The 24,809-nt window shown below is 49.2% G+C and overlaps 2 protein-coding genes across 2 annotated transcripts; one reads left to right on the forward strand and one right to left on the reverse strand.

Moving 5' to 3' along the window:
- The first annotated feature begins 3,140 nt into the window (after nucleotides 1–3,140).
- On the forward strand, nucleotides 3,141–24,809 carry LOC135913313 (uncharacterized). Its single transcript, XM_065445909.1, has 6 exons — nucleotides 3,141–3,275; nucleotides 10,444–10,623; nucleotides 10,847–11,026; nucleotides 11,242–11,421; nucleotides 16,649–17,011; nucleotides 24,068–24,809. Exons 2-6 carry the CDS (start codon nucleotides 10,453–10,455, stop codon nucleotides 24,626–24,628), a joined length of 1,455 nt encoding a protein of 484 aa, XP_065301981.1. The 5' UTR covers nucleotides 3,141–3,275; nucleotides 10,444–10,452; the 3' UTR covers nucleotides 24,629–24,809.
- LOC135913312 (uncharacterized) lies at nucleotides 4,568–10,434 on the reverse strand. The gene has a single exon (XM_065445908.1). The coding sequence runs from the start codon at nucleotides 7,453–7,455 to the stop codon at nucleotides 5,779–5,781; it is 1,677 nt and encodes a 558-aa protein (XP_065301980.1). The 5' UTR covers nucleotides 7,456–10,434; the 3' UTR covers nucleotides 4,568–5,778.

Raw genomic sequence — 24,809 nt, forward strand, 5'->3', positions numbered from 1 at the left:
CGGGCTTCCCAGAGATGCAAGAGGTGACGATCCACGGCTGGAGCCTCCGTTGTCGTTTCAAATGTTTTTGTGACCCTAGAGTGAATAACTCGGATCCGCTCGGCCCATTCTCCTACGTCTGTTATGCTGCCGATTGTTTCTTGTTTTTCCCGAAATTTGGTCCAGTCGGATAGCCTTGCCTTGCCAATAGCTCTTCGAATCCTGGCTGCATTAACCGATATGCTTAAGATATAGTGATCGCTTCCTAGGTTTTCACCTAGGTTCGTCCATCGCGTCTCACTTTCGTTGTTGGTGAACGTGAGGTCGGGGGAAGTGTCGTGGGACACGCTGTTCCCGATTCGCGTTGGGAGATCTGGTTGAGTTAGCTGGAAAAGTCCGTAGCGCTCTACAACGTCTGCTAACAATATGCCCTTGGGATTGTCTCTATTGTAGCCCCAGTTTGAGTGTTGTGCGTTAAAGTCGCCTAATAATATTAATTTGTCCCTACCTTGAGCGAGTCGCACCGCGGTGGCCACCACGTTTTCAAAGTCCGCCTGTTTTTCTCTGGGAGAACTGTAAACGTTGACAATAATTGTTTTAGGTTTGCCCCTTTTCTGCGGCCAAATCGTGATTATCTGATGCTGAATAGGTTCCCGAAAAGAATAATTTACGCTAATCGTGACATCCTTCTTGGCAAAGGTGGCTACTTGAGGGTAGTCAGGGTGAGCATAAAGCTCGTACCCTTTGAGTTTTGGATTTTGTTTCCCTATTTCCTGAATACAGATAACGTCGGGAGGGATTGGCGCCGATTCTATGTAGTGCGTGAAATTAGCCAATTTAGTCCGTAGCGTGCAGCAATTCCATTGCCAGATTTCAATGTGTCCGGTCTTTGTGTTGTTTGCCATATTATCCATGGATATTACTGTCGCTATCAGTGTGCTCTATAGCTTTCGGTGTCCTGGTAGGAGCTCCCGGACTTTGACTGACCCTCTTTCGGGGGACAGCCGCGGCTTTTGTTTGCACATCCTCTACCATTCGTTTGAGTTTGTGTAGCTCTGCAAACATTAGTTGCATGTTTTGTGCTAACTGTTCCAGCGTTAACGAATGAGCGCTGGAGGCGGTACTTTGTTGCAGTGATGTCTGCGGTGGTGATTTGGAAGTGTGGTCTGCAATTGGTGTGGGTTGCTGTGATGTGCTGTTGTTTGCCATGCGCTTAAAAGCTTCAAACTCGGCTCGTAGCTCGGCTAAACTGTTTCGAAGTATTTTGTTTTCTTCTACTATTTTCTTGTACTCTGGGTTTTGTGTGATTGGTGTAGGTGTATTCTTAGGATTGGCAGTGGGAGATGCGACTTGCGCCCAGCTCACCTGATTATTTTGTGGGGTGCTGCATGCCAGTAGGATCCCTGGTGACTTGCTTCTTGGGGCCTCTTTCTTTTTCGTCTGATCTTGCTGCTGAGGCACCTTGGGTCGGGATGCCGAACGTCTCCTCTGGCCCGGCTGCCCGGAACAAGATCGGCTCCTCGACGGCGAGCGGGTTCTGGAGCGGCTGCGACGATCCATGGCCGGAAGGAACTCCAGCTCGGAGTCCTCGTCTTCGGTGGCGAACCACCGTAGCTGGGTCTTCGTTGGTTTCTTTGGCCGTGGTCTTGATATCTGCCTGACTGGCTTTAGTCTTTTGGGACATCGGCGGTCACCCGTTGGATGATCACTCCCACAAATGGCGCATTTGGGGGTGCACGTGTGTCCATCGGCAGGCTCTCGCACCCCGCACGAGCGGCACACATGCGCGTCGGGCTGTGGACATACGTCGGTGCGGTGTCCCACGGTGCCACAGGTACGGCAGAATTGTACCGCATTTCGGTAGGGTGTGCAGAGTTTCTCTCCCCCGAAGTAATAAACACACCTTGGCACTCGGCTGCCGTAGAAGGTGAGCAAGGCGCTTTGTGATTCGCCCATCATTCTTGCGTCGATCAACTCCAGTCCCTGCGTTCGGATACGTAGGTTCGATCGCAGCACGTCAGAAGGGGTGTGTGCTTCTATCCCGTGGATTACTCCCCGCGTCGTGTCTTCTCCTGCCGTAACGTACGCATTGACCGGGTGTTGTCGTCCGTTGATGTTCAAGGATTTGATGGCTTGCATGACCTTGGCCGTATCCCGATTCGGGGTGGATATCACTGCAATGTTCGAGCCTGACTTGATTCTTAGAATAAAATCGTTGTCAGTGGTTCTGTCCTCGCACGCCTCCATGACGGCTCTTGCCAGTGCCTGACTGGTAACATTCTTGAGTGGTAGCCCTTGGTGTGGTCTGATGACCACCTTCAGGTCACTCTTCGGTAGCGGCGGAAGACGCTTGAGTCGTGGGCGCCCGCGGTGTGCCATGGGTTTAGACGAGTTGGTAGTCGGACCTGATGGCAGTGCGCTTCCTTGCGCGGAGCGGCGCTGCTGAGCGAGATTTTTCTTTTCCTTCAGGGAAAGAACGCGCTCCCATCCGGCTTCTGCGGTCGTTTCGTTGACCACGGTAGCGCTTTGCATGTTGTTGTTGATCTTGGCTGCCTCATTGCATTCGTGGTGCGGTGTTGCATCACCCACCTGAGATGCAGTGAAATCCATCTGTTCTTCAAGGCGCGACGTTGTAATAAGTCGCGGGTTCGATGTCGCAGCCGGAGTTCTTAAGGCCGCCATGTTCAATTGCGCGCGCGCCCGCCGGCGCCGCTCTTTAACTGAAGGTAGCTCGCCACGTTCTGAAGGTGGAAAATCGGCCGTAAGATGCCGAAATATGGTCCGACTGACCTGCAGTTGGTCTCCACAGGCGTCGCACTACTTCTTGGAGATGGTGGTGATCGTTTCGGGCCGGTCCCAGAAGGTGGTCCGCCCGAAAAACCAAACATGCGTAGCCCGATGTGAGCGCAGCCGTTTCGAACGGCGTCTTCTTCTTCATCCCACACCGTGGCCAAAACTACACAAATATGGACTTTGCTTGTTTCAGCTCGCGTGCGCCTCTTCATACGGCTCCACATTGGCAGCACTAAATAAACCAAACTCCTTTTTGGTTATTTTTATTCCATATTCGATGAAAGTTTACTCAGCCCAAATATTAGAGCTGGACGCAGGCAACATCGTCTTTTTCTTTTTCGAGCGAAGTTGGCGTGTCTGGTGTTGAGGGCGAAACAGAATTTGCTACTGCGGCGCCATCCTTGGCAGGAACGCCAAACCGGTCCTGGAACACGTAGCCTGCACCGCTTTCTGCGTGGGGTGACGTGACCGCGTTCGGTCGCCGGTTCCAGACGCCGCTAAACGTAAGTGTCGTCAGTCGCTGCGACGCCTCCTGCCTTGGCGTTCGCAACTTTACGGTGCGTTATACAGTTCCGCTACCCGAAGCCCTTTGTATCCAGGTGGAAGGAACCAACCATGTCCTATGCGGCAGGATGGGGGACCCCGAGGACAGACATATCCTAGAAGTAACTTCGAAATCGACCGCCACCTGTCTGCTATGAGGGATACGCTTCTGTGTTAGATTCCATAATGCGTCTCACTTCAACTTGTAAGACGCTGAGTACCATATAGGCCAGATGAAACGTGAACAGACTGACCATAGTGGCGCAGTGGCTTTGACACTGATCTGCTAAGCGCGAGGCGGCGGGAACAAATTCCGGCCATAACGACTGCATTTGGATGGAGCGAACCACGAAAACGCCCGTGTACTGTGCATTGAGTGCAGGTTAAAAAATTTGCAATGGCTTATCTCAGCTAACCCTGGATATGCGAAGCAAAAGCTTGGTTTAGCCTGGTTAAGTCTTGGTTTCACTTGATTAACCTTTGATTTAGCTGTAATTCTTATACTTATGTATACAGTCATCGTTAAGCATGCTATGACGACTGTGCCCAGGTCGGTGGCTAGACAGGACTGTGATTAGGTTTGGATAGACACGCATCGTTCGACGGTGCGACGCCTGTTGTGCCACAGGGAAAGCGCAAGTGCTAGACATGCAAAGAGACGCCGCGAACATGCGCAGCGTTGAAGTACAAACATAGAGGGCGCGAACGCGGTCGCTACATTGATCTCGACGGTGCGACGCCTGTTGCATTCCGGACCTTCTCCAGTGAAGCAGCTCGCCGGGCGATATCCGCGGGGTGGTCAGAGGACGCTTGGCGACAACGGCTCAAAGCCTTCCGCGCAACGCTCAAAGACGGCCAGGCGTCGCTCTCATCCATGGCCAAGCTCACACTGACTAGACGAGCGCGGCGCTCCTTTTAGCCAGGCGTGCGGGGAGTCACGTAGCCAGGCTGGCCAGGCGGCGACAGAACGCGAGCACATGTAAAAGAACGGACAAGACAACGCTGGACTTGCAAATGGCTCAGCACAACACTCTACTAATCTAAAGCTATGGAGACGCAAGAGCAGGAACCAGCAAAGCAATCGTGCAATCCGGTACCGTCGGCGTTCGGCAACATTTTCCTGTCACAATCGGAGCTGAATCTCCTGGCACTTCCCCCAGGTTACGAAACTATAGCTCCCACGCTCACTTGTTACAGTGAGCGTGGGAGCTATAGTTTCGTGCATTGAGAGCCGAAAAAGTTATGTAAAAACATCGCACTCAAATGCGGCATGGTTTGAACAGTCCAGTTCAAGGACAAGCTATTTCATATCTGACAGGCGATATTTAAAAATTCATGAACAATTTGGAGGACACTTAAGCTTCACAATAGTATTCAAGGATCCCTGACTGCTTTTCGCGCTACCCGGCAATTGCAGCTTATGTAAGCGGAATGTTTACCGGGAAATGCTGGCTTCGAACACTATGCACGAAGGCGAGCTTTCTGGTAGGAATTTGGCCCGTTTTTGACTTGCACTTTTAATATATCAGTCTGAGAAAATCTAACATAAAAGGTAGGTGCTGTCGGTGTTTTATTTTTCATGGCATTTGTTTATGGGCTGTCATTTTCAAGATTCCGTGAAATTTGTAAAAAATCAAAGACAATGTATGGGAAACTTTGTTGATAGAAGAGTCGTAGGGTATGCGTGGGCCAGAATGATTTTTCGCGAAAAGACGATCGACGCTAGGCGCGGGACACCGACGCCGGATTTTCTACGACACGGGGCGCTTAACGCTGTCGCGTTAAAACTTTAATGTGATCACCCCGTTTGACGTTCGGCTACTGTGCGCGAGTTGGCACGTTCGCTACCCCGCCGTCACGTGCGGTTCACATGGGGGAGGGAAAGCAAAAACGCTCGCTCACTTACATTTATTAGTGCACTCCTTACACATTAAAGAATCCCAGGTGGTCAGAAATATTCCTGAGTCCTCCACTACGGCGCATCTCGTAATCATATCCTTATCGTAACACATAAAACCGCATAATTAAAAAAAGACTATAGTTCTCTTTCCGGCTGTCTAGCTATCCCCCCCCCGAAAGAAAGAACAAAAAAACTTGGGCCCATCCCGAACGTTGTGCAGTTCAATATAGTGCGTTCACGTGGGTACGTGTCACTTGGCGTGTTACAATGGTTATATGCCACTGGGTATGTGCCCCTCTCAAGAGAACCTATTTGATGCCATCTTGGGTCAGTGTGTATCTGCCATGGTATCTGCTAAAGCCCCTCTATCCACGCGTCAACGCCGCAACGTGTATGGAGGGGCTTTAGTATCTGCCACCGGTTATGCGCGGCTTCACGACATTGCCTACAGGTGGCGCAGCGTGCCCAGAGGAAAGCGCGAGATGATGATGATGATGAAAAACATTTATTCAACGGATTGAGAGTTTGCAGGCCGAACATGGCCCTTTACATAGGTGGAGTCCTTAGTCGGGGACCCCACTGGACGAAGCTGCTACCCGCGCCCGTTGGACTAGAGCCCTTTGGGACTCCAGCGCCGAGCAATTGAGTAGGGCTGCCTCCCATGCCTCTCTAGTGGGGGAAGGGTTGGGGGGAAGGGACGGATTCATCTGACATGCCCACACCATGTGAAAGTTATCGGAGACTTCCCCACAGTGAGGGCATCGCCCATCAACTTTTGGGTCAAAATGTTTTGCTATTGCAGGACACAACAGGGTGTTTGTCTGCAGGCGCCGCAGTGTTCGTTCATCGGCCTTACTGAGGCCCTTAGCAGGGACCGGGAAAAGCCGATGACGTTCGCAATAGTCTGCCAGAATTTCCCTGAACCGCAGAAGCGGTTGTCTAATCTCTGAGCCGGAAGAGTCTGGTTGAGGTGCCCGGTGGGTAAGCGCTCGGGCGGCCGCGTCCGCAGCCTCGTTACCTCTAAGGCCCTGGTGGCCCGGAGTCCAAATAATGCGTTTGGGTGAGGGGTCCGATTCCCTCACGGCTCGCTGTAAAATGCGGTAGGCTAAAGGTGATACCTCGCCCGCCAGGTAGTGCTCACAGGCTCTGCGCGAATCTGTGATGATTACCTTCGAATTCGGGTCCGAGGCGGCAAGTGCTATAGCAACCTCCTCGGCCTGCGCGGAGTTGAAAGCGCGGTAGGAAAGTCCGTTAACTCGTTGGTCCTGGTGAACTACGGCAGCCGTGTAGAATCCTGTGGGCGACGGCCCTGCCACATCAACGTAGTATACACCCTGCTTTAATCCATATTGGTGTTCGAGAGCCCGAGCGCGCGCCTTTCGTCTGCCTTCATGTGTCTGCGTGTCCATGTTGCGCGGGAGTGGAGGGACCCAGAGCTTGTGACGCCAGAGCTCCGGAAGCCTGCATGTCTCTTCTGGAATGCACTCGTGTTGTATGTGCAAGCGGTCTAGCAAGTGGCGCCCGGACACCGTCTGCGAGAGTCGCGTGTATTGGTTCACAAGGTGGGCCTCCTTTAACTCCTGGTAGGAGTTAAGCACACCTAGAGCCAACAACTTAGCGTTGCAGGTAGCCACCGGGAGGTCCAAAGCTCGCTTTGTAACCTTCCTTATGATGGCGTCGATGCGTTCATCGTGTTTCTTTGTAGTTCGAAGGTAGGGTACGGAGTATAGGATCCTGCTGGTTACGAAGGCATGGGCGAGCCGAAGCGCGTCCCTGCCCCGCAACCCGCCGCGTTTGTTGGAAACGCGGTGGATCATACGTCCGACCTGTTCGCCTATGCGTTTGAGTTTGTCGATAGTGGATTCCGGGCTGAGTCTGTGATGGATGAACAGACCCAGGATCCGGATCTCCTCGACCTCTCTAATAGGACCTCCCATCAGAAAGAGACGCAAACTCGTGTTGTCTTTGGGATTGGTTTTAATGTGAAGAAGTTCCGATTTCGCAGGAGCGCATTGGAGACCACAGCGGATAGCATAACTATCGACGATGGAGGCGGCCCGCTGGAGGCGGTCCTCCATTTCCCCAACGCTCCCTTCGGTAGTCCAAATTGTTATGTCATCCGCGTAAAGTGCGTGGTGGATGCCTTCCACCCGGGCCAATTGATGTGGAAGCTGCATCATGGCAATGTTGAAAAGGAGTGGCGACAAGACCGCTCCTTGGGGAGTGCCCCGTGTGCCCATGGTGTATGGGCCATATTCCTCGTCCTCGATCTTAAGGAGGGCCTGACGCTTCGAGAGGAAATCTCTGACGTAAGCGAATGCCTTGTGCCCGCAATCCGCCTTATACCTGACGTGTTGCGGCTATGCACCTAATCGAAGTCATCGTAGATGAGTTGCGCCCGAGCTTCGTTTTGCGTGTGACGCTCGGAATCGGTGAGACAGAGATAAGAACGCATCACATGCGTACATCAGTAATCTCACGGGAACGTCGACCGACGAATGATTTCGTGCCGGTTGACGCTCCTGTAGGATTGGACTCTAAACGTTTCTGCTGTTATAGACGACCGCACGCCAAGTTTCATCCTAGACGCCAGCGCTCGTTTCTCCCCTGGCGGCACGATTTCATCTCCAACGGTGGTTTCCGTCGCCGCTTCCCTTCGCGGTCGCGCCCGCGTTCAGTTCGCGCTGCGCGCGAAACGTCTCATGTTTGCGACGGCGCCTCTTCGGATGACCGGAAATTATTATTGTGTTGTTAACTGTCACGACAGCAATGTAAACATGAAAAGGTTGATGCCACCAGTGAAATTCTGCCGATTCACAAGAAAATGGTACGAAAGAAGCAGACGACAGACATGATTATGCGCCGAGCGAAGTAAACATCTGGCAAACGAAGCGAGCTCGTTTATTGATCACTCCTGAGTGTATGACGGTTTCTATATGTAACCCACGTGAAATTAATAATTACTCGGTACATAATCCTTTTATTCATATAAAAACTTTAAGTTAAACGAGCGCTTGTCCTGTCTTCTTTCTCGTGTTTCGTTTGTGTGTGCGCTGTCTAAGAATGGAAACCACGTCTGTTGTATGCGCTAGCAGTGGCCGAAGTTCACGCGTGCCGAGAAATTGAATATGTGCATGATGCATTGAACATGACCGGAGTTCATTCCCGCTTCACCACCGCACCGATCGATCGGGTTACTGGACGATACACACCCGCGTCTTGGTCGCGCCGGCATTGCTGAAGCAGGAATGATTAATAATACTTTCAACTTCCGTCTCTTGAGTACTGTTAAAAAATGACCAAGCTGTCTACATTGCTGCCTCTATTCCATATTGTAGGGGACGTACTAGTTAAAGTTGTGTGCGCATGTCGTACTTGTGCTATGCAGCGATATATCTTGTTTATTTCCGCACAGTGTCGATAGAAGTCCGTTGTCGCCATCATAGACAACACGGATTTGCAGCAAACATAATGTGAGAAACTGCAAAAATGACTTTAGCTCGTAGGTGCGGTATGTATGTGCCGCATCGTATGTGCTGACGATTTTTCCGGCGGCACATACGATGTCGTTTCCAATTACCTGCTCAGCGTCCCTTACATGGTTAAGCAGACGCTGCCGTTTCGCCGCATTGCAGCCATAAAAATAATCGTCAAGCGTACCGATCTTCTTAAAGGCAAATATAGCGCGTGCAGTTTGTTTCACACTAAGGGGAAAACTCGGAACGTATTGCGTCGCGATGCGGCAAGCAATGGAGTCGTGCGGCGGCAGCAGCTCGAGCAGGCGCACACGCTTGAGGGGCAGTGTCGTGATCTGCGTCGTCTGCTACGGCGGCGCGCGCTGGCCGCATTTTCGGGAAGCGTGGTACTGTCAGGGGCAATGCACCGATTTCATCGGTACTGCGGGAACTGAGCTGATATTCTTTACTAAACGTTGTGCGTCGCCACACTCTGATCCTTCATTGGCGATAATGGAGTTCCACAAACTTCTTTTGACAACATGGTTCATTTGTTCTTTCGAAAGGCCGGAGTACTGAGCGTGTGCACGTATATTTCTTCACTGTGTGTGCTACCGTAATGAGCAGCGACAAAACGCACCAAGATATGCGCGCAACGTGCTCAGTCTTTGTTTGACTCGAAAGGAAAACAAAGCACTCAACAATGGGAGTCGAACACGGTGAAACAAACGGACACGATTAAATGAACGTTTTAGGTTCAGACAATGAGCTGGAAGTGATTTTTCTCGATAATCTTTCGCTACACCAGACCGACCGTGCCCGCCGGTGGGGAATTGGACACGTCACGCTCGGAACTTCAGTTAGTATCTCGTCATGTCCCCAGCGGCAGCGATGACAGCGCTCATCCTGGAAGGCAGAGAAGTGTAGAATGACTTTATCAGGGATGTGTTCATTCGCTGCACGTCTCAGTCACTGACGATGGTGGATCGAAGCCTATCCTCGGGCGACTGATAGAGGGGATGTTGCGCCAGCGATACTTTCAACGAGCCCCAGACATTTTAAATGATGTTGGCGCCTGGGGATTGAGGCGGCCGCTCCAAGAGAGTGACTGCGCGCTCTTCTAGCAGTTCTTGCACAGCACGAGCAGTGTGGATCGGCGTCCTATCGCGTTAGAATATATAGTCGCCTTCCAGAAACGGGCCGTCAAGAATGTATGGAATCAGTACGTCGTCTATGACTGCCATGCAGCGATGAACTTACATTCGAGGCGTATCAGTGGGCGTCGCGCAACGCTTAGCAAAGAATACCGGCTCCTTTCACGCAGTAACGATGTGATCAGCGCCCTGCACCTGACAGTAGAACGTTTCTCGACAATGCGGCCAGCGTGCGTCGCCGTAGCAGACGACGCCGTTTAAGATCCCGCCCCTCGAGCATCTGCGCGAGCTGCTGCCGCCGCTTGACTCAAGCGCTCGCCGCATCGCGATGCAATGCGCTTCGAGTTTTCCCCTAAATGTGAGAGAGACTGTACACCGCCCTTCGAAAGAAATGTCCACGCGCGCACACCGCGCGCGGCGCGAAACGTGCCCAAACACGCGCAGTGCAGGAGGCAATCAAGGCGGCGCGAACGAGAGATGGGAGAGGGGTACCACCGGCTAATAGAATTTTGCTCCGCATGCGGCGCTCTCAACGCCGGCGCAGCAGCGCCGCTCTCGGTGCCGTTCTTGTCTATAGACTCGACCCACCACGTTGCCCTAACATTTTTTATGCTTCCAGGTCCTGGATATGGAGGAATACTCGTTCTTTCAGATTGCCGAAAAGCAGTTCGGGGACGAGCTCGAGTTGCTTGAGAGGGCCGCCTATGTCACCCGCGACGTATTTCAGATGTCTTCACTGCTCGACTCATTCACACAAGAACACGAAGGAGGTGCCCGCTGCTGGATGGTGACTCAAGCGGTAACTCATTCTGTCACTTGATCCACGCCCCCCCCCCCCCCCACACACACATAAGTAACGCGAGCGCGCATCACACACCGCATACATCAGCTCCACTGCAGCGGTTTACTGTTTGCACTGCATGTTAACGTGAAAGCTCATAGGCTGGTCACAACGTTTCCAGCCGCTAAGGCACTGGACGACACTCGTCTCTTCTTTGCTCTAACATCTCTGACGCTTCCAGGTCCTGGATATGGTGGCATACAGGATCCCGCAGTTTGCCGAAATGCAGTTCGGGGACGACCTCGATTTGCTCGAGAGGGCCGCCCATGTCACCCGCGACGTATTTCAGATGTCTTCACTGCTCGACTCATTCACACAAAAACACGAAGGAGGTGCCCGCTGCTGGATGGTGACTCAAGCGGTAACTCATTCTGTCACTTGATCCACGCCCACACACACACACACATGAGTAACGCGAGCGTATCACACACGGCTCACATCAACTCCATTGCAGCGGTTTACTGTTTGCACTGCATGTTAACGTGAAAGCTCATAGGCTGGTCACAACGTTTCCAGCCGCTAAGGCACTGGACGACGCTCGTCTCTTCTTTGCTCTAACATCTCTGACGCTTCCAGGTCCTGCATATGGTGGCATACCGGATCCAGCAGTTTGCCGAAATGCTGTTCGGGGACGACCGCGAGTTGCTCGAGAGGGCCGCCCATGTCACCCGCGACGTATTTCAGATGTCTTCACTGCTCGACTCATTCACACAAGAACACGAAGGAGGTGCCCGCTGCTGGATGGTGACTCAAGCGGTAAATGAGGATAGCAATAGGGGCTTGTTGGTACGGCATATCTTATTTTGTTATAGCGCAAGCTTGACAAGCTTGACTGTGTGTGTCAGATGTGCCTTCTGTTGTCCTTGTCAAGCTTGCACTATAAAAAAATAAGATATGTCAAGCGGTAACTCATTCTGTCACTTGATCCACGCTCTCCTCCCTCCCCCCCCCCCCCCCCACACACACACGTAACGCGAGCGTATCACACACGGCTCACATCAACTCCATTGCAGCGGTTTACTGTTTGCACTGCATGTTAAGGAGGCAGCTCAGAGGCTGGTCACAGCGTTTCCAGCAGCTAAGGCACTGGATGGCGTTCGTCTATTCGTTGTCTGGGCGGGTCGGTGACAAACGCATTTTCTACACATACAAAGAATCTGTTAGCAGGACAGATTGCTAGTGCACAAGCTGATGTGGCAAGAGAAGCAAGACAATGCGAATGACTGTACATATACAGTCATTCAGTCAATGACAGTCAATGACTGTACATATACTATACAGGGTGTTTCAGCGAACACTTCCAAAATCTTTAAAGTTTGCCTGTGGCAAATATCACAATTCTAGTTCATGAGCTAGTTTACTTGAAGCGGCGGATACTACTCTGACAAAAAATTGAACTGCAAGATCGACTAATTAAAAAAATCACTAATTAACTTTTCAACGAATTTCCTTATGGCACACACTGCAATATGCAAATTCTAACGACGGAGTTCGCAAGGCTGATCCACTTGGAACGAATTCCCAGGATGGCACTAATTTCGAGATAATTCTCCCGAGGTTGGCTGAGAAATGCATTGCCGTTCTAGTTACTTGTGTGCTTCAATGCATAATACGACGTTTTGTCAACAAAGTAACTGGAACGACAAAGCATTTGTCCGCAAGTTTTGGGAATTAATATCTCGAAACTAGTGTCGTCCTCAGAATTCATTCCAAGTGAACCCGTCTTGCGAACTCCATGGCTAGAATTTCCAAATTGCAATATGGGTCATAAGGTAGATAGTTAAAAATTTAGTTCGTTAATTTATGTTAATTTGTCGATTTTGTATTTCAATTATTGTGCACGTACTCTCCGCCATTTCGAATAAACGAACTCATGAACTAGAATTGAGCTACCTGCCACACGCAACCTTTAAAACATTTTGATAATGTTCGCCGAAACACACTGTATAAAGTATACAGGGTGTCCCAACTATCATGCACCAATATTTAAAAATGTGCAAATACCACGTACCTGGGCAGAACAGAGGTAATGCTGTTTGCCGTCGCTTGGAGATACTCTGATTATTTTTAGCATTCATTGGAGTTGCATAACTAGTATGGTATGAAGAACTTTATTTGGTCCTGAAGGTCAACCATAGGTTGACGCGGGCGGCTCCCACGTTGGGACTGTCAGGCCGAGCCCTTCAGCCACATCGCGGGCCTTCTGGACTGCCCGTAATTGGTCAGAGAGGGATTCGCTGTGTAGCATTTGCCGCCACCATTCTTCTTCCTTGTCACAGTCTGTGAAGACCGCGGGGCACTGCCAAAGCATGTGGTCAAGAGTAATGATGCCATTGCACTTATTACAGTTGATTTGAGTTTCCCTCTCAGGATAGATCCTGTTAATAAAATCTGGACTTGGGTATGTTCTAGTCTGTAGCAAACGTAATGTGACCGCTTGGGCTCTGCAAAGCTTACCGTGTGGCAATGGGTACTCCCTTCTGCTTAAATAATAATGCTTCGTGATTTCGTTATATGTTAATAATCGATCCCTGTGTTCCCCGGGTGAAGTGTAAGTTGCTCGGTCTTGAAGAGCAGGGCTAGAAAGTCCTCGTGCTGATTCATTTGCCACCTCATTGAGCTTTCTCCGAGCTCCGTCCACCACCCCCAGATGTGCAGGAAACCAGCGGATTTCAATCCTCTCACTGTTGACCTTCTCTAGTAATTTTGTTGCTATCCCTGTCCCATATCCGTTGGTAAAGTTGCGTATGGCTGTTCGCCGTGTAGTCGCTGTAAATTCGTAGAGTCGCTGTAAATATGTGTCCACCGATTAGCCCGAATGGCTAAGGCGATTGCTACTTGTTCTGCTACTGTTGGGTCCTTGGTATAGACGGTGATGGCATCACGTATGTTACCTCGAGTGTCTACAACAACGGAGGAATACGCATCCTTATTTTTAACCCAGGCAGCGTCAACGAACGCCGCCTGCTGCTTATGTTGATCTATGTCTTGAAGGAGTGCCTTCGCCCTTGCCTTCCGGCTCTCGGGTCGGGTCGGGTCCATGTTCCTAGGGAACGGGGTCGTCTTTATTGTTTCTCGTAGTCCCGCTTGCAATTGTGTTAATAATTCTCCTTCGTTGGCGTGGTTGTTAATTTCTAAGCCAATTTCTTCAAGTAGCGCCCTCCCAGGTCGTGTCCCCATTAGTCTCTCCTGGTGGGCCACCTGCTGAGCCTCAGCTATCTCTTCTAGTGTGTTATGCAGCCCTAGGCGCAATAAGCTATCGTTAGCCGTGCTGATGGTAAGCCCTAGTGCAGTCTTTATAAGTCGTCTGAATAAAGTGTTTAGCTTGTTCTTATCGGCCTGTGTCCATTGTAGCATGCCAGCCACGTACGAGAAGTGGCAAAAGGCGAATGCATGTATCAATCTTATGGCACTGTGTTCTCCTAGCCCCTTATGCTTGTTGGTAACTCTACGCAGAAGCCTAATGACTTCTTCTGACTTGTTAGAGATGTGTTGTATCATCCTGCAATTAGATCCATTCGCTTGCAGGAGAAGGCCTAGCACTCTAATAGTCTCCACCTGCCTGATTGGTTCTCCATTCTTGGCGTATATATCAATGCGGGGTTCTTCCTCTGGGATATATCCGTTCGGTTTGCGACCACGCTTACTGCTCCGTAGTACCAATAGTTCTGATTTTTTAGCAGAGCATTTCAGTCCCATACCCTCAAGTGTTGTTTCCACCACATAAATGCTTTCCTGTAGTTTGGTCTCTGTTTGTCCCATATTACCTTCGGCACTCCAGATTGTTACATCATCTGCATATATAGCAAAGTGGATACCCTCAATCTGCGCGAGACCTCGAGCCACTTTTGACATTGCCAAATTAAATAACATGGGAGATAGGACGGACCCTTGTGGTGTCCCACGATTCCCAAGTTCCAGAGTTGTCGATTGGAGTTCGCCTAACCTGAGACAAGCAGAACGGCCACCGAGAAAGGCTTTAACTATATTGTGCAATTGTTTACCCAATCCCATCTCCGAGAGGATGTCCAATATGGCCCTGTGCCTGATGCGATCAAAGGCCTTTTCTACATCTAGGCCTAGAAGAGCTCTCGTGTGCAGCGGGCTAGCAAGAATAAGATGATGTTTGATTAAAAGCATTGCATCTTGAGTCGAAAGTCCAGGACGGAAACCGATCAGGTTACGCGGAAGAAGATTTCTGTTTTCCACATACTTAGTAAGTCTATTGAGTATGACATGCTCCATGGTTTTGCCCAGACATGATGTTAACGATATGGGTCTTAGGTTATCTAGATTTAGTTGCTTGCCTGGTTTGGGAATAAGAATTGTGTTAGCAATTCTCCATTCCTTTGGATAATCACCATTTTTCCAGAGTTCGTTGAAATACTCTGTTAAATATGTTATAGATTCATCGTCCAAATTTTTCAACAGCCTATTGGAAATGCCATCTGGACCGGCAGCAGATCTACTGTTGAGGTCGTACAGGGCTGCGCGAACTTCGCTTTCTGTGAAGTCTTGATCCATAGGCTCACAGTCTTCCCCTGTATATTCAGGCGGGTCTGTGCTCTCATTGCTATCCTTAAGCGGTAAATACTTAGCTGCAAGGCGATCCAGAATGGCCTCCTCCGTTGTGTCCTGACTCTCACGATGGACTAATCGTGCTACTGCTGTTCTCCTATTAGATTTCGTGTCGTTCTCATGAAGCAAATGTCTAAGTAAATTCCAATTAATCAATTTCTCAAATATTGTCATTAGATAAAAAATGTCATGCCATAATTGTAGAGTAACGCGAAAAAATCCCGGTACAGTTTTCCATTGCTGAATACGTGCTACATAAACGTGTATTTCCGAACATAAAAGAGGCCCGCGAATACACGCAAAATTACAGCCCGACTGGCAGCTGTTAAGGTTGGCGTGTAGCACCCCGTGCAAAAAGGATGCTCGACCACCATGCCTCATTAGAAACGAAGGGTGAATTCCCAACTTGCTGTGGTTGTCTTCAGGAGTTGCTGGTCTGGCTGGCATCCCACAGTGCTTACAGGCCCCTTGTGTGTGTGCGACTTTAGAGGAACCCTTTTCTCGAACTGTCAAGCTCTACAGGAGAACTTCCGCGAACCAACGTCGGCTAGAAGAAAGGATAAGCGCCTACTATCTCGAACCTGCGGGTTGTCCCTGCGGAGGCGAGCTCGTGAAAGATCACCGGATGAGTGAGTGCTGTCGCCAAGCACCGTGGAACTCAGTGCATATCATGTGACGTCGACGTGCGCAAGATCACGCCTACGACATTAGTGGGCCTACTTAAAGGGCCCCGCAATGTACATTTTTAAAACTTCATTCTCTTCTCATTTATCACCAACCATTGAATAAACCGTGCAAGTTTCACTCTAAAAATCGTCTGGTCCTTGCCTGGTCGCCATGGTCTACCAATGCCTGCAGCCAGCCGACAACGCCACGATACCCAATAGTAAACATCGGTCGAGTTTCGGTAAACAGGCATCGCAACAACTCGGCAGCAGTGGGGCACGCTACCCTGGAGAACTCAAAGCCGCTCGAGTGCACTTTGCGCGTATTCGCGGGCTTCTTTCACGCTCTGAAAAACTTTTATGTGGCACGTATTGGGTAATGGAATGCTGTATCAGGGTTTTAATGTTAGTCTACAATTTTCTCATTGACACTTTTCATCAAAGAGAATATTTGAGAAGTCGATCAAATAATTTAGACTAACTATGCAGTTAGGTGGAATGCCAAAAATAATCAGAATATATCCAAGCGGTGGCAAAAACAATCACCTCGGTTCTGTCCAGCCACGTGGTCTTTAACACATTTTTAAATCTCGGTGCGCAATAGTTGGGACAAACTGTATAGCTAAAGCCTTGTACACATGACGACACACCTTGTGTGAGTTCGAGCCGTGAAGCGAACCAGCTCACTTTGTTTGTGTAAGCAGCTCTTACAAACTTCATTGACGTTGCGCACGACGCAGGAGGAGTTGAACAAGTTCCTGAACCCGTTCGGCATGGAGTTCAACGAACTGCCGGAAGGCAGCCTGGACTTCGCGATGGCCCACAACGATCCCGTGGCCCCCGACGACCCCAGAGCGGTGGTCCTTTTCTTGTTCACGCTGTGGTTCCTGCGCGAGCACCGCTGTTTCTCCGGCGTCAGCCTGGACGTGTCGGTGCTGCAGCGCTTCCGGCCGGTGCAGTTCCTGCGGCACGTCGCGTTGGCCAAGCGGGTCGCCACGGTCCACCTGGTCGGCGTCGAGGGCATCGAGCTCCCGTTCGACGTGTGCCCCCTGCTTGCGGCGCTCGAGCAAACGGAGCTGCTGACGCACGTCACCCTCGACAGGGTGAGTTCCTTGAAGGCTCGTTTCTTCCAGGCATCATCGGGAAGGTGCCGATAGTTGAGTCCTCTTTACGTGGCCTATAGGTGTGACGGGGCTGACAAGGGACTCGCTGTGGTTGGTGCGTGACTATAGCGGTGTGGTGCTAAGCAAGAGCTTGCTGCTTGGTTTGATTCGCAACCCTCCTCAAAATTTGATACTCACTTTCTCTTAATATTCTAATTTTTATTTTCACTCTTCATTATTGGCCAACTGTTAGGACGTTCTTGCATGACGATCAGACAGGCAAGCCTGTCGACTGAGTGGTAAAGTTAGACCAGGGTCGAAAAAGTATCAACGATGTTTGTGACCTATGGTTAGCTTGTCTGGCTGGCTGCCCCACGGGCGTATCAAGGGCCACTTTTACCAAACCACTCATGCCATACGTGTCTTGTGACCCGTCGCTTTAGGCTAAGTACTTAGGACGTCGCGCTGCTGATCGCGAGGTCGCGGCTTCAAATGCCGACCGCGGCGGCCGCATTCCGGCGGGTGTGGAATGCAGGGACATTCGTCTACCCAGCTCTGGGTGCACGTTAAATACTACTCTCAGGTTACCAAATGAATCCCGAGCCATTCCCCACTACGGCGTCTCTGACAATGTTCCGTGTTTGCGGTATATTATTATTCTTACAATTCAACTGTTATTTGTCGGTGTTTATTTGTTTCCCATTCAACCGGTGTTTTTTGGTGTATAATTTCAATGCCGGAGTGCAATCGACGTTTATCGGGGCTTGTGTTGTATATCAATGGTATAACTGCTGGAGAAACGATAAGGCACCTGAAAGGACACAACTTTATTGAACCCATATCAAACATACTATATATAATTAATGAAGCAACAATTGAAAATTACGAATGAATCAACGATTTTAGGAGCGTGAAAGTAACACCTAAAGTTGTCGAGAATTGCGTGATATTTGTCAAGCATCTGAGCATGCTCCTTGCGGTTCATTAAACGCAGTCCAGAAAACGCCAGTTCTATCATCATCATCATCATCATCATAATCATCATCAGCCTGGTTACGTCCACTGCAGGGCAAAGGCCTCTCCCATACTTCTCCAACAACCCCGGTCATGTACTAATTGTGGCCATGCCGTGCCTGCAAACTTCTTAATCTCATCCGCCCACCTAGCTTTCTGCCGCCCCCTGCTACGCTTCCCTTCCCTTGGGATCCAGTCCGTAACCCTTAATGACCATCGGTTATCTTCCCTCCTCATTACATGTCCTGCCCAGGCACGTACCCAGGGGGGGGCCCGGGGGGGCCCGGCCCCCCCCCCCCCCCCGAAATCATGTGGCATACCCCCCCCCCCCCTCCCCACCCAAGCCACCACTCCTCACACATTCCTAAAGCACCGCCAGATCAATGTTGAGACTTGGCAGCTGTTCATCGGTCAGCATTATGCTGCCTTTTTCACTCCTTTCAGATGGCGGTAGTAATCGGCATCTCTTGTAATGTGAAGGACAGTTGTCTCATAGATTCCGCACCCGCGCGATTAACTCGAGATGCGTTCAGTTGTCACCGTCTATTCAACCGTCACGCGCATAGCTGTTGCTTTTGTTAGTTCAACCTTCTTTGTTTAGGCTGATCCTGGGACCAGGAGAGGGATGCGGCTGTTACTCAGCTGGTCTGTACTCTCATGGAAAGAGTTATGGCCGGAGAAAAAGCCAATTGCGTTTAACTTTTCCCTTTGCTTCATTCTTTCCTTGAGTTACGGCTCGGCGCGATGCTGGCAGATGCCCGGAACCATATACACGTGATATGGGTTAGATAAGGTGGGAAATAAAATAATCTGAAAGATCGTCCATCATGAAGCCCTGCAATAACCCTTAAACCCATAAGCAAGATGACTGTCGCCCGTTACCTCGTCTGTTTTCCCCTAATTCTATAGCACTTTTCGTGCCAAATTGGGAACTGGAAGCGAAAATCGCAAGGAGTTGAGAAATTAAGCGATCTACTAAGGCAGAGAGCCAAGGCAACAACCAAACTGCAAGCAAAAGCGAATAATAAAAAAGTTCACCGTTGTTTATGAGAATATTTATGGATCAACATCTTTTTATTAAGAAAGGAAGTAGAGAAAACGCCGCCGGAAGTAGAGAACAATTACTTGTTTTGAATGACGCTTCTACAGTTATCCGTCGAACCGCCTCACGTAGCCACTTCTCTGCTGTGCTTATGTGGGTGTTTTTCTAACCTTTCGCGGTGAGCGCAGAACGTGTAGAATCGCAGAGTCCTGCGCTCTACGCGGTTGTATGGGACTGGCGGCCGCACAGCTTTATGCAATTCGCGGAACTGTCAAAACTGATCAACAAGGCGAAAATAACTGATATTCGAAACTATTACATGTGAAAGACTGAAGAAGGCGTAAAAAATGAACGCAGCCTGAAATCAGCAAAAAAGAAACCTGGCATAGGACAAACCATGATGTATGCACTAAAAGATAAGAAGGATAATATCATCAGCAATCTCGAAGATATAGTAAAAGCAGCGGAAAAATTCTAAGCTGACCTGTATATACTACCCACAGGAGTCACGATACCTCACTTAGAAACAGTGATGAAAAGGATACAGAAACTCTCCTATAACTAGCGATGAGGTCAGAAGGGCCCTGCAAGGCATGAAACGATGGAGAGCGGGAGGAGAAGGTGGAATAACAGCCTATTTAATCAATGATGGAGGCGACATAATGCTTGGAGAACTGGCGGCTCTTTATACGAGGTGTCTATCGACTGCAAGGGTCCCAGAAAACTGGAAGAATGCAGACATTATACTAATCAACAAAAAAGGAAACGTCAAAGAATTGAAAAATTATAGGACCATTAGCTTGCTCCCAGTATTATATAAAATATTTACCAATATCCAATAGAATAAGGGCAACACTCGATTTTGTCAACCAAGGGAACAGGCTGGCTTCAGGAAGAGATACTTTACAATGGATCACATCCATGTCATCAATCAGGTTGTCGGGAAATCTGCAGAGTACAATAAGCCTCTCTATGTGGCTTATATGGATTACGAAACTGCATTTGATTCAGTAGAGATACCAGCAGTCATAGAGGCACTACGTATTCAAGGAGTACAGAACGCTTACGTAAAAAGCTTGGAAAATATTGCTACATGCGTGTGGTATTTGTTTGAACGAGGTGCGTGGGCGCCATCACTCCAGAAAAGAGGAGGAAGAACGAACTGGGCTCGCGCTATGAATCTGACCGGTCTTCGCTGTTACCGTTGTTGTAAATATAATATGTAAATAGTTTCTCGTCTTACTCACTCGTCCTTCGCGTAAGAATATCTACAGAGGTTCTACAGCTACCTTAATTCTACACAAGAAAAGCAGGGAGATACCTATCGAGAAAGGAGTCAAACGGGAGACACAATTTCTCCAAAGCTATTCACTGCGTGCTTAGAAGAATTCAAGCTATTAAACTGAGAAGGCTTAGGAGTAAAGAACGACGGCAAATATCTCAGCAACCTTCGGTTTGCCGATGACATTGTTCTATTCAAGAAGAATGCAGACGAGTTACAACAAATGATTGGAGACCTTAACAGTGAACGTGTAAGAGTGGGGTTGAATATTAATATGCAGAAGATGAAGATAATGATAAATAGCCGGGCAAAGGAACAAGAGATCAGGATCGCCAGTCGGCCACTAGAGACTGTGAAGGAGTACGTTTACCTAGGTCAATTAATCAGAGGGAACGCTGATCATGAGGAGGAAATTCACAAAAGAATAAAAATAAGTTGGATCGCATACGGCAGACATTGCCAGCTCCTGACTGGAAGCTTACCAGTATTATTGAAAACTAAGGTGTGCATGCAATCAGTGCATTTTGCCAGTGCTGACATATGGGGCAGAGACTTGAGAGCAAGTTAAGGTCCGTGCAAAGAGCGATCGAACGAAGATTGCTAGGCATAACGTTAAGAGAGAGAAAGAGAGCGGTTTGCGTCAGAGAGCGAACGGGTAAAGACGATATTTTAATTGACATCAAGAGGAAAAAATGTAGGTGGGCAGGTCATGTAATGCGCCGGTTAGATAACCATCGGACCATTAGGGTTACAGAATAGGCACCAAGATAAGGGAGACGCATGGAGGGCGACAAAACACTAGGTGGAGTGATGAAATTAGGAAATTCGCGGGCGCTCGTTGGAATCGGTTGGCGCAGGACAGATGTAATTGGAGATCGTAGGGGGAGGCCTTCGTTTTGCAGTGGACATAAAACAGGCTGATGATGATGCTGCTGCTGATGATGATGGTGATGATGATGATGGTGATGATGATGGTGGTGGTGGAGGTGGCGGGCCCACCCCGAAAAAAATTCCTGGGTACGTGCCTGGTCCTGCCCATGCCCATTTCTTTTTCTTGATTTCCACTAAGACGTCATTAACTCGCGTTTGTTCCCTCACCCAATCTGCTCTTTTCTTATCCCTCAACGTTACACCTATCATTCTTCTTTCCATAGCTCGTTGCGTCGTCCTAAATTTGAGTAGAACCCTTTCCGTAAGCCTCCAGGTTTCTGCCCCGTAGGTGACTACTGGTAAGACACAGCTATTATATACTTTTCTCTTGATGGGTAATGGCAACCTGCTGTTCATTATCTCAGAATGCCTGCCAAATGCACCCCAGCCCATTCTTATTCTTCTGATTATTTCCGTCTCATGATCCGGATCCGCCGTCACTGCCTGCCCTAAGTAGATGTATTCCCTTACGACTTCCAGTGCCACATATCTTTATTCACATATTCACATATCTTTTATTTTGTTTTTTGCTTTATACTCTCGGCTTGTTTCTTAAGATTAAATATTTTTCACGCGTGCCTAAGTGTACGTACCGATTGTATATGTCTCAAAGAGCCAGTGAACGGACCAGCTACTCGGCACCGCGGTTGCTTCGCAGCTATGGCGTTATACGCCGATTATGCTTGAGTACGAGATTTCGATTTCGGTTTCCGGCCACAGCGGCCAAATTCCAGTACCTAAGGTGCGAAAAAAAGAGAAGCCTTTGCTGATGTTGGCCAATCTGATCAAAAGAACACATAACGAACAGCTAAGCTGAATAAATCACTTTTCACACCCTTCAGAACCAGAAGAAAGGGTGTTAACCGAGGGGCCCGATTTTCATTAATCATATCGTAAGAAGCCAACAAACAAAGATACCAAGTACAACAGAGGGGAAATTACTTGTACTTAATAATTGAAATAAACAAATAGTAAAAAAAATGGAATTGAAAGTGGATGAGAAAACAACTTGCCGCAGGTGGGGAGCGATCCCAGGTCTTCGCATTCGATGCAGTAGAGCATTGCGCGCGTAATGCAAAGACGTGGGCTCATTCCCCACCTACCGCAAGTTGTTTTCTCATCCTCGCGTCTCCTTGCTTTCGCCGATTTTTCTTTTAATTCCCCGCTGCGCCCCGCATTCGCTCTCATCTTTCGCTGTGCTCGTTCGTTCGGTTACAAATGACGCCGACACTGGCCGCAGGAGCGGGCCCCTGAGAGGCACGGTCTAAAGAGTGCACATTTTACTTCGGCTGCACCCATCGTACTGTACATCCCCGTCCAGTAGAAGAAGCATTTCTAAGGTATTTCTTTGCCGTGTAGAAGACGACGAGACTAGGTGAAATCACATGGCGAGGTGCTTGGGTGAAAGCAACTTCGCATTTTGTTCTATAGACGGACCAGCCAAGTAATAGTGCTTAGCGTTATACCGAACAATCAAGCCCATAAAATGCGATCTTGCTAAGAAACTTGAGCAAAAGCAAAGCAGCGGGAAGTGCAAATCTGCATTAAAACATTTCCTAAGAAAAAAGAAGGCGCAGGTCACTGTATACACAACACGTAAAAAAAACAAGGACTTACGTTTAAGAAACGAAATAAAAATTAACCGTGCCTGTATCACTGCTCAAACGCCGATACTTTTTTAGAAATAACCTCAATACGCATGTAAACACGGTCGTGCGTATAGGCTGCGAGCAATGGCGAAGGATTATTTGTGGTGTTTGTGGGCAATCACATCTTTCCTCTCCCTCCGACTGGCAACACTCTCTGGGGGGACAGGCATGGCTTCCGTAAGTTGAGCTCATGCTCTCGGAGGGCACCAGAAAAGTGGCTTTCTTACAAGACACACACAGGGGTGTCACCATGCATCCCTGGCGCCTCGCTGCGCTACGTGCAAGCTGCGTGACAGAGCGACCGCTGCGACAGGTGGCTTCCGTGTAACCCTGTCGCAGCCAAGCAAAAAATACACCAAAAATACACCAAAAACGCCTATCTGTAATTAATGCGCAACTCGGCAGTGGCGGCCGCATTTCCATGGGAGCGAAACACAAAGACGTTTGTACACTTAGATAATAAGGCGCGCATAGCATTCCACTATGCTGTGCCTCATAATGAGAATGTCATTTTCCCCTAAGACTTCGGAGTTAAATTTCATCGGTAATGAAGCGGAGAGACAAGAAGAAAAAAAGCGATTTACTACTGTGAACATAACGGTATAAGGTTGATGCTTGCAGTTGTCGAAACGTGATGAATCATCGAGAGTCCTCAATCTTTTTCGTATATTGTAATAATCGCGAAATTGTTTGCCATGATTGATAACCGTTTGCACTTAAGGTGAAAAGAACGTGCTGCTTCACTGGTTGCTTCATACTTGCAGATTTTGACAAGCGCGCTTTCGAGGCAACATAAGAGCGTAGCGCAGGCCTGGAAGTGTAGAGGTCGTACTAGAAAACGTACAATGCTGGCTGATTGTGCATAAGCTGCATCATCCGGAAACCGCACTTTTTCTAAGTGCCGGATAAAGCGAGAAAAAGTCGCATAAGCGATTTGACGTTTGTCGGGAAATTCGCCCATCCAATATCTACCGTTGGCGCAGAACGAGAGGTGGAGCAACGAATATTTTGCTTGCCTGTGCAGGCAATAACTAACTAAATAAATAACGAGTAGGCGCAGCAAACCTCGTAATTTTTGTCATGTGTAGCATCTCGTGACATTTTCTTTTTTCGCTGCGCAACTTGCCTTTTCGGTGCAGGTAACAGTGGTGGAAGCTGAGGGCAACTGTCTCTCTTCCGTCGTGATTGCCAACCCCGGACTCGAGTGTTTGGCCCTTCGGAACGTGACCATGAAAGACTCCGCCTTGGTCAGACTCGCGCAGGAGTTCAAGGAGCACCGCAGACCGCGAGAGTTTGAGTTGCGAGGAAGAGTCCGTAACAGTGCGGCGCGCGCTGTTACGGTCTCGAGGCTTTTGGACACCTCCTTGCAAATTCTCCGCTTAGAAATCACGTGTGACCTCTCCCAGCTGTTCGAGAAACTCAAGGACAACGCGCAGCTGGTGGAGCTCGAGCTAGGGCGCTGTTGCCCGGTCGGCGTCTATCTGGGCACACTGGCTTCTGCACTGGCCCAAAACATGACGCTGCGACTGCTCACTCTCAGCCTCGACATGACATGGATGTCGCACAGAAGTTCCTCCTGGAGGCACCTGGGAGCCCTGCTTGAGAACAGCTGCTCGCTGGAAACATTGTGCCTCCGTGATGCGTGTGCTGGAATGCACGCTGTGGTCCCGTTTAGCGAGGCCATGGAACTAAACCACTGATCTAGATTATTTACCAAGCGTAAACAATTTTGCGTCCAACAATACCGGCAATGAAACCGGTGACCTCGTTCTCAGAGACATGGTCTCACTCGGTTTTGAGCAATAGATTGGATACGAGTTGTATAGGCGAACAATGACAAGTGTTTTGCGTAAATCAACGAAATATACTGATGAACTATGC

Source organism: Dermacentor albipictus, chromosome 6 (genome assembly GCF_038994185.2).
Source record: "Dermacentor albipictus isolate Rhodes 1998 colony chromosome 6, USDA_Dalb.pri_finalv2, whole genome shotgun sequence".
Classification (NCBI taxonomy): Eukaryota; Metazoa; Arthropoda; class Arachnida; order Ixodida; family Ixodidae; genus Dermacentor; species Dermacentor albipictus.

Bases quoted from the DNA above. Each gene is read 5' to 3' on its own strand.
- LOC135913313 (XM_065445909.1), top strand. From the start codon at position 10,453: ATGGAGGAATACTCGTTCTTTCAGATTGCCGAAAAGCAGTTCGGGGAC. The intron at 11,027-11,241 runs GTAACTCATTCT...TGACGCTTCCAG, and splicing joins GCTGGATGGTGACTCAAGCG to GTCCTGCATATGGTGGCATA. The intron at 17,012-24,067 runs GTGAGTTCCTTG...TTTTCGGTGCAG, and splicing joins CGCACGTCACCCTCGACAGG to GTAACAGTGGTGGAAGCTGA.
- LOC135913312 (XM_065445908.1), bottom strand. From the start codon at position 7,455: ATGGGCACACGGGGCACTCCCCAAGGAGCGGTCTTGTCGCCACTCCTT.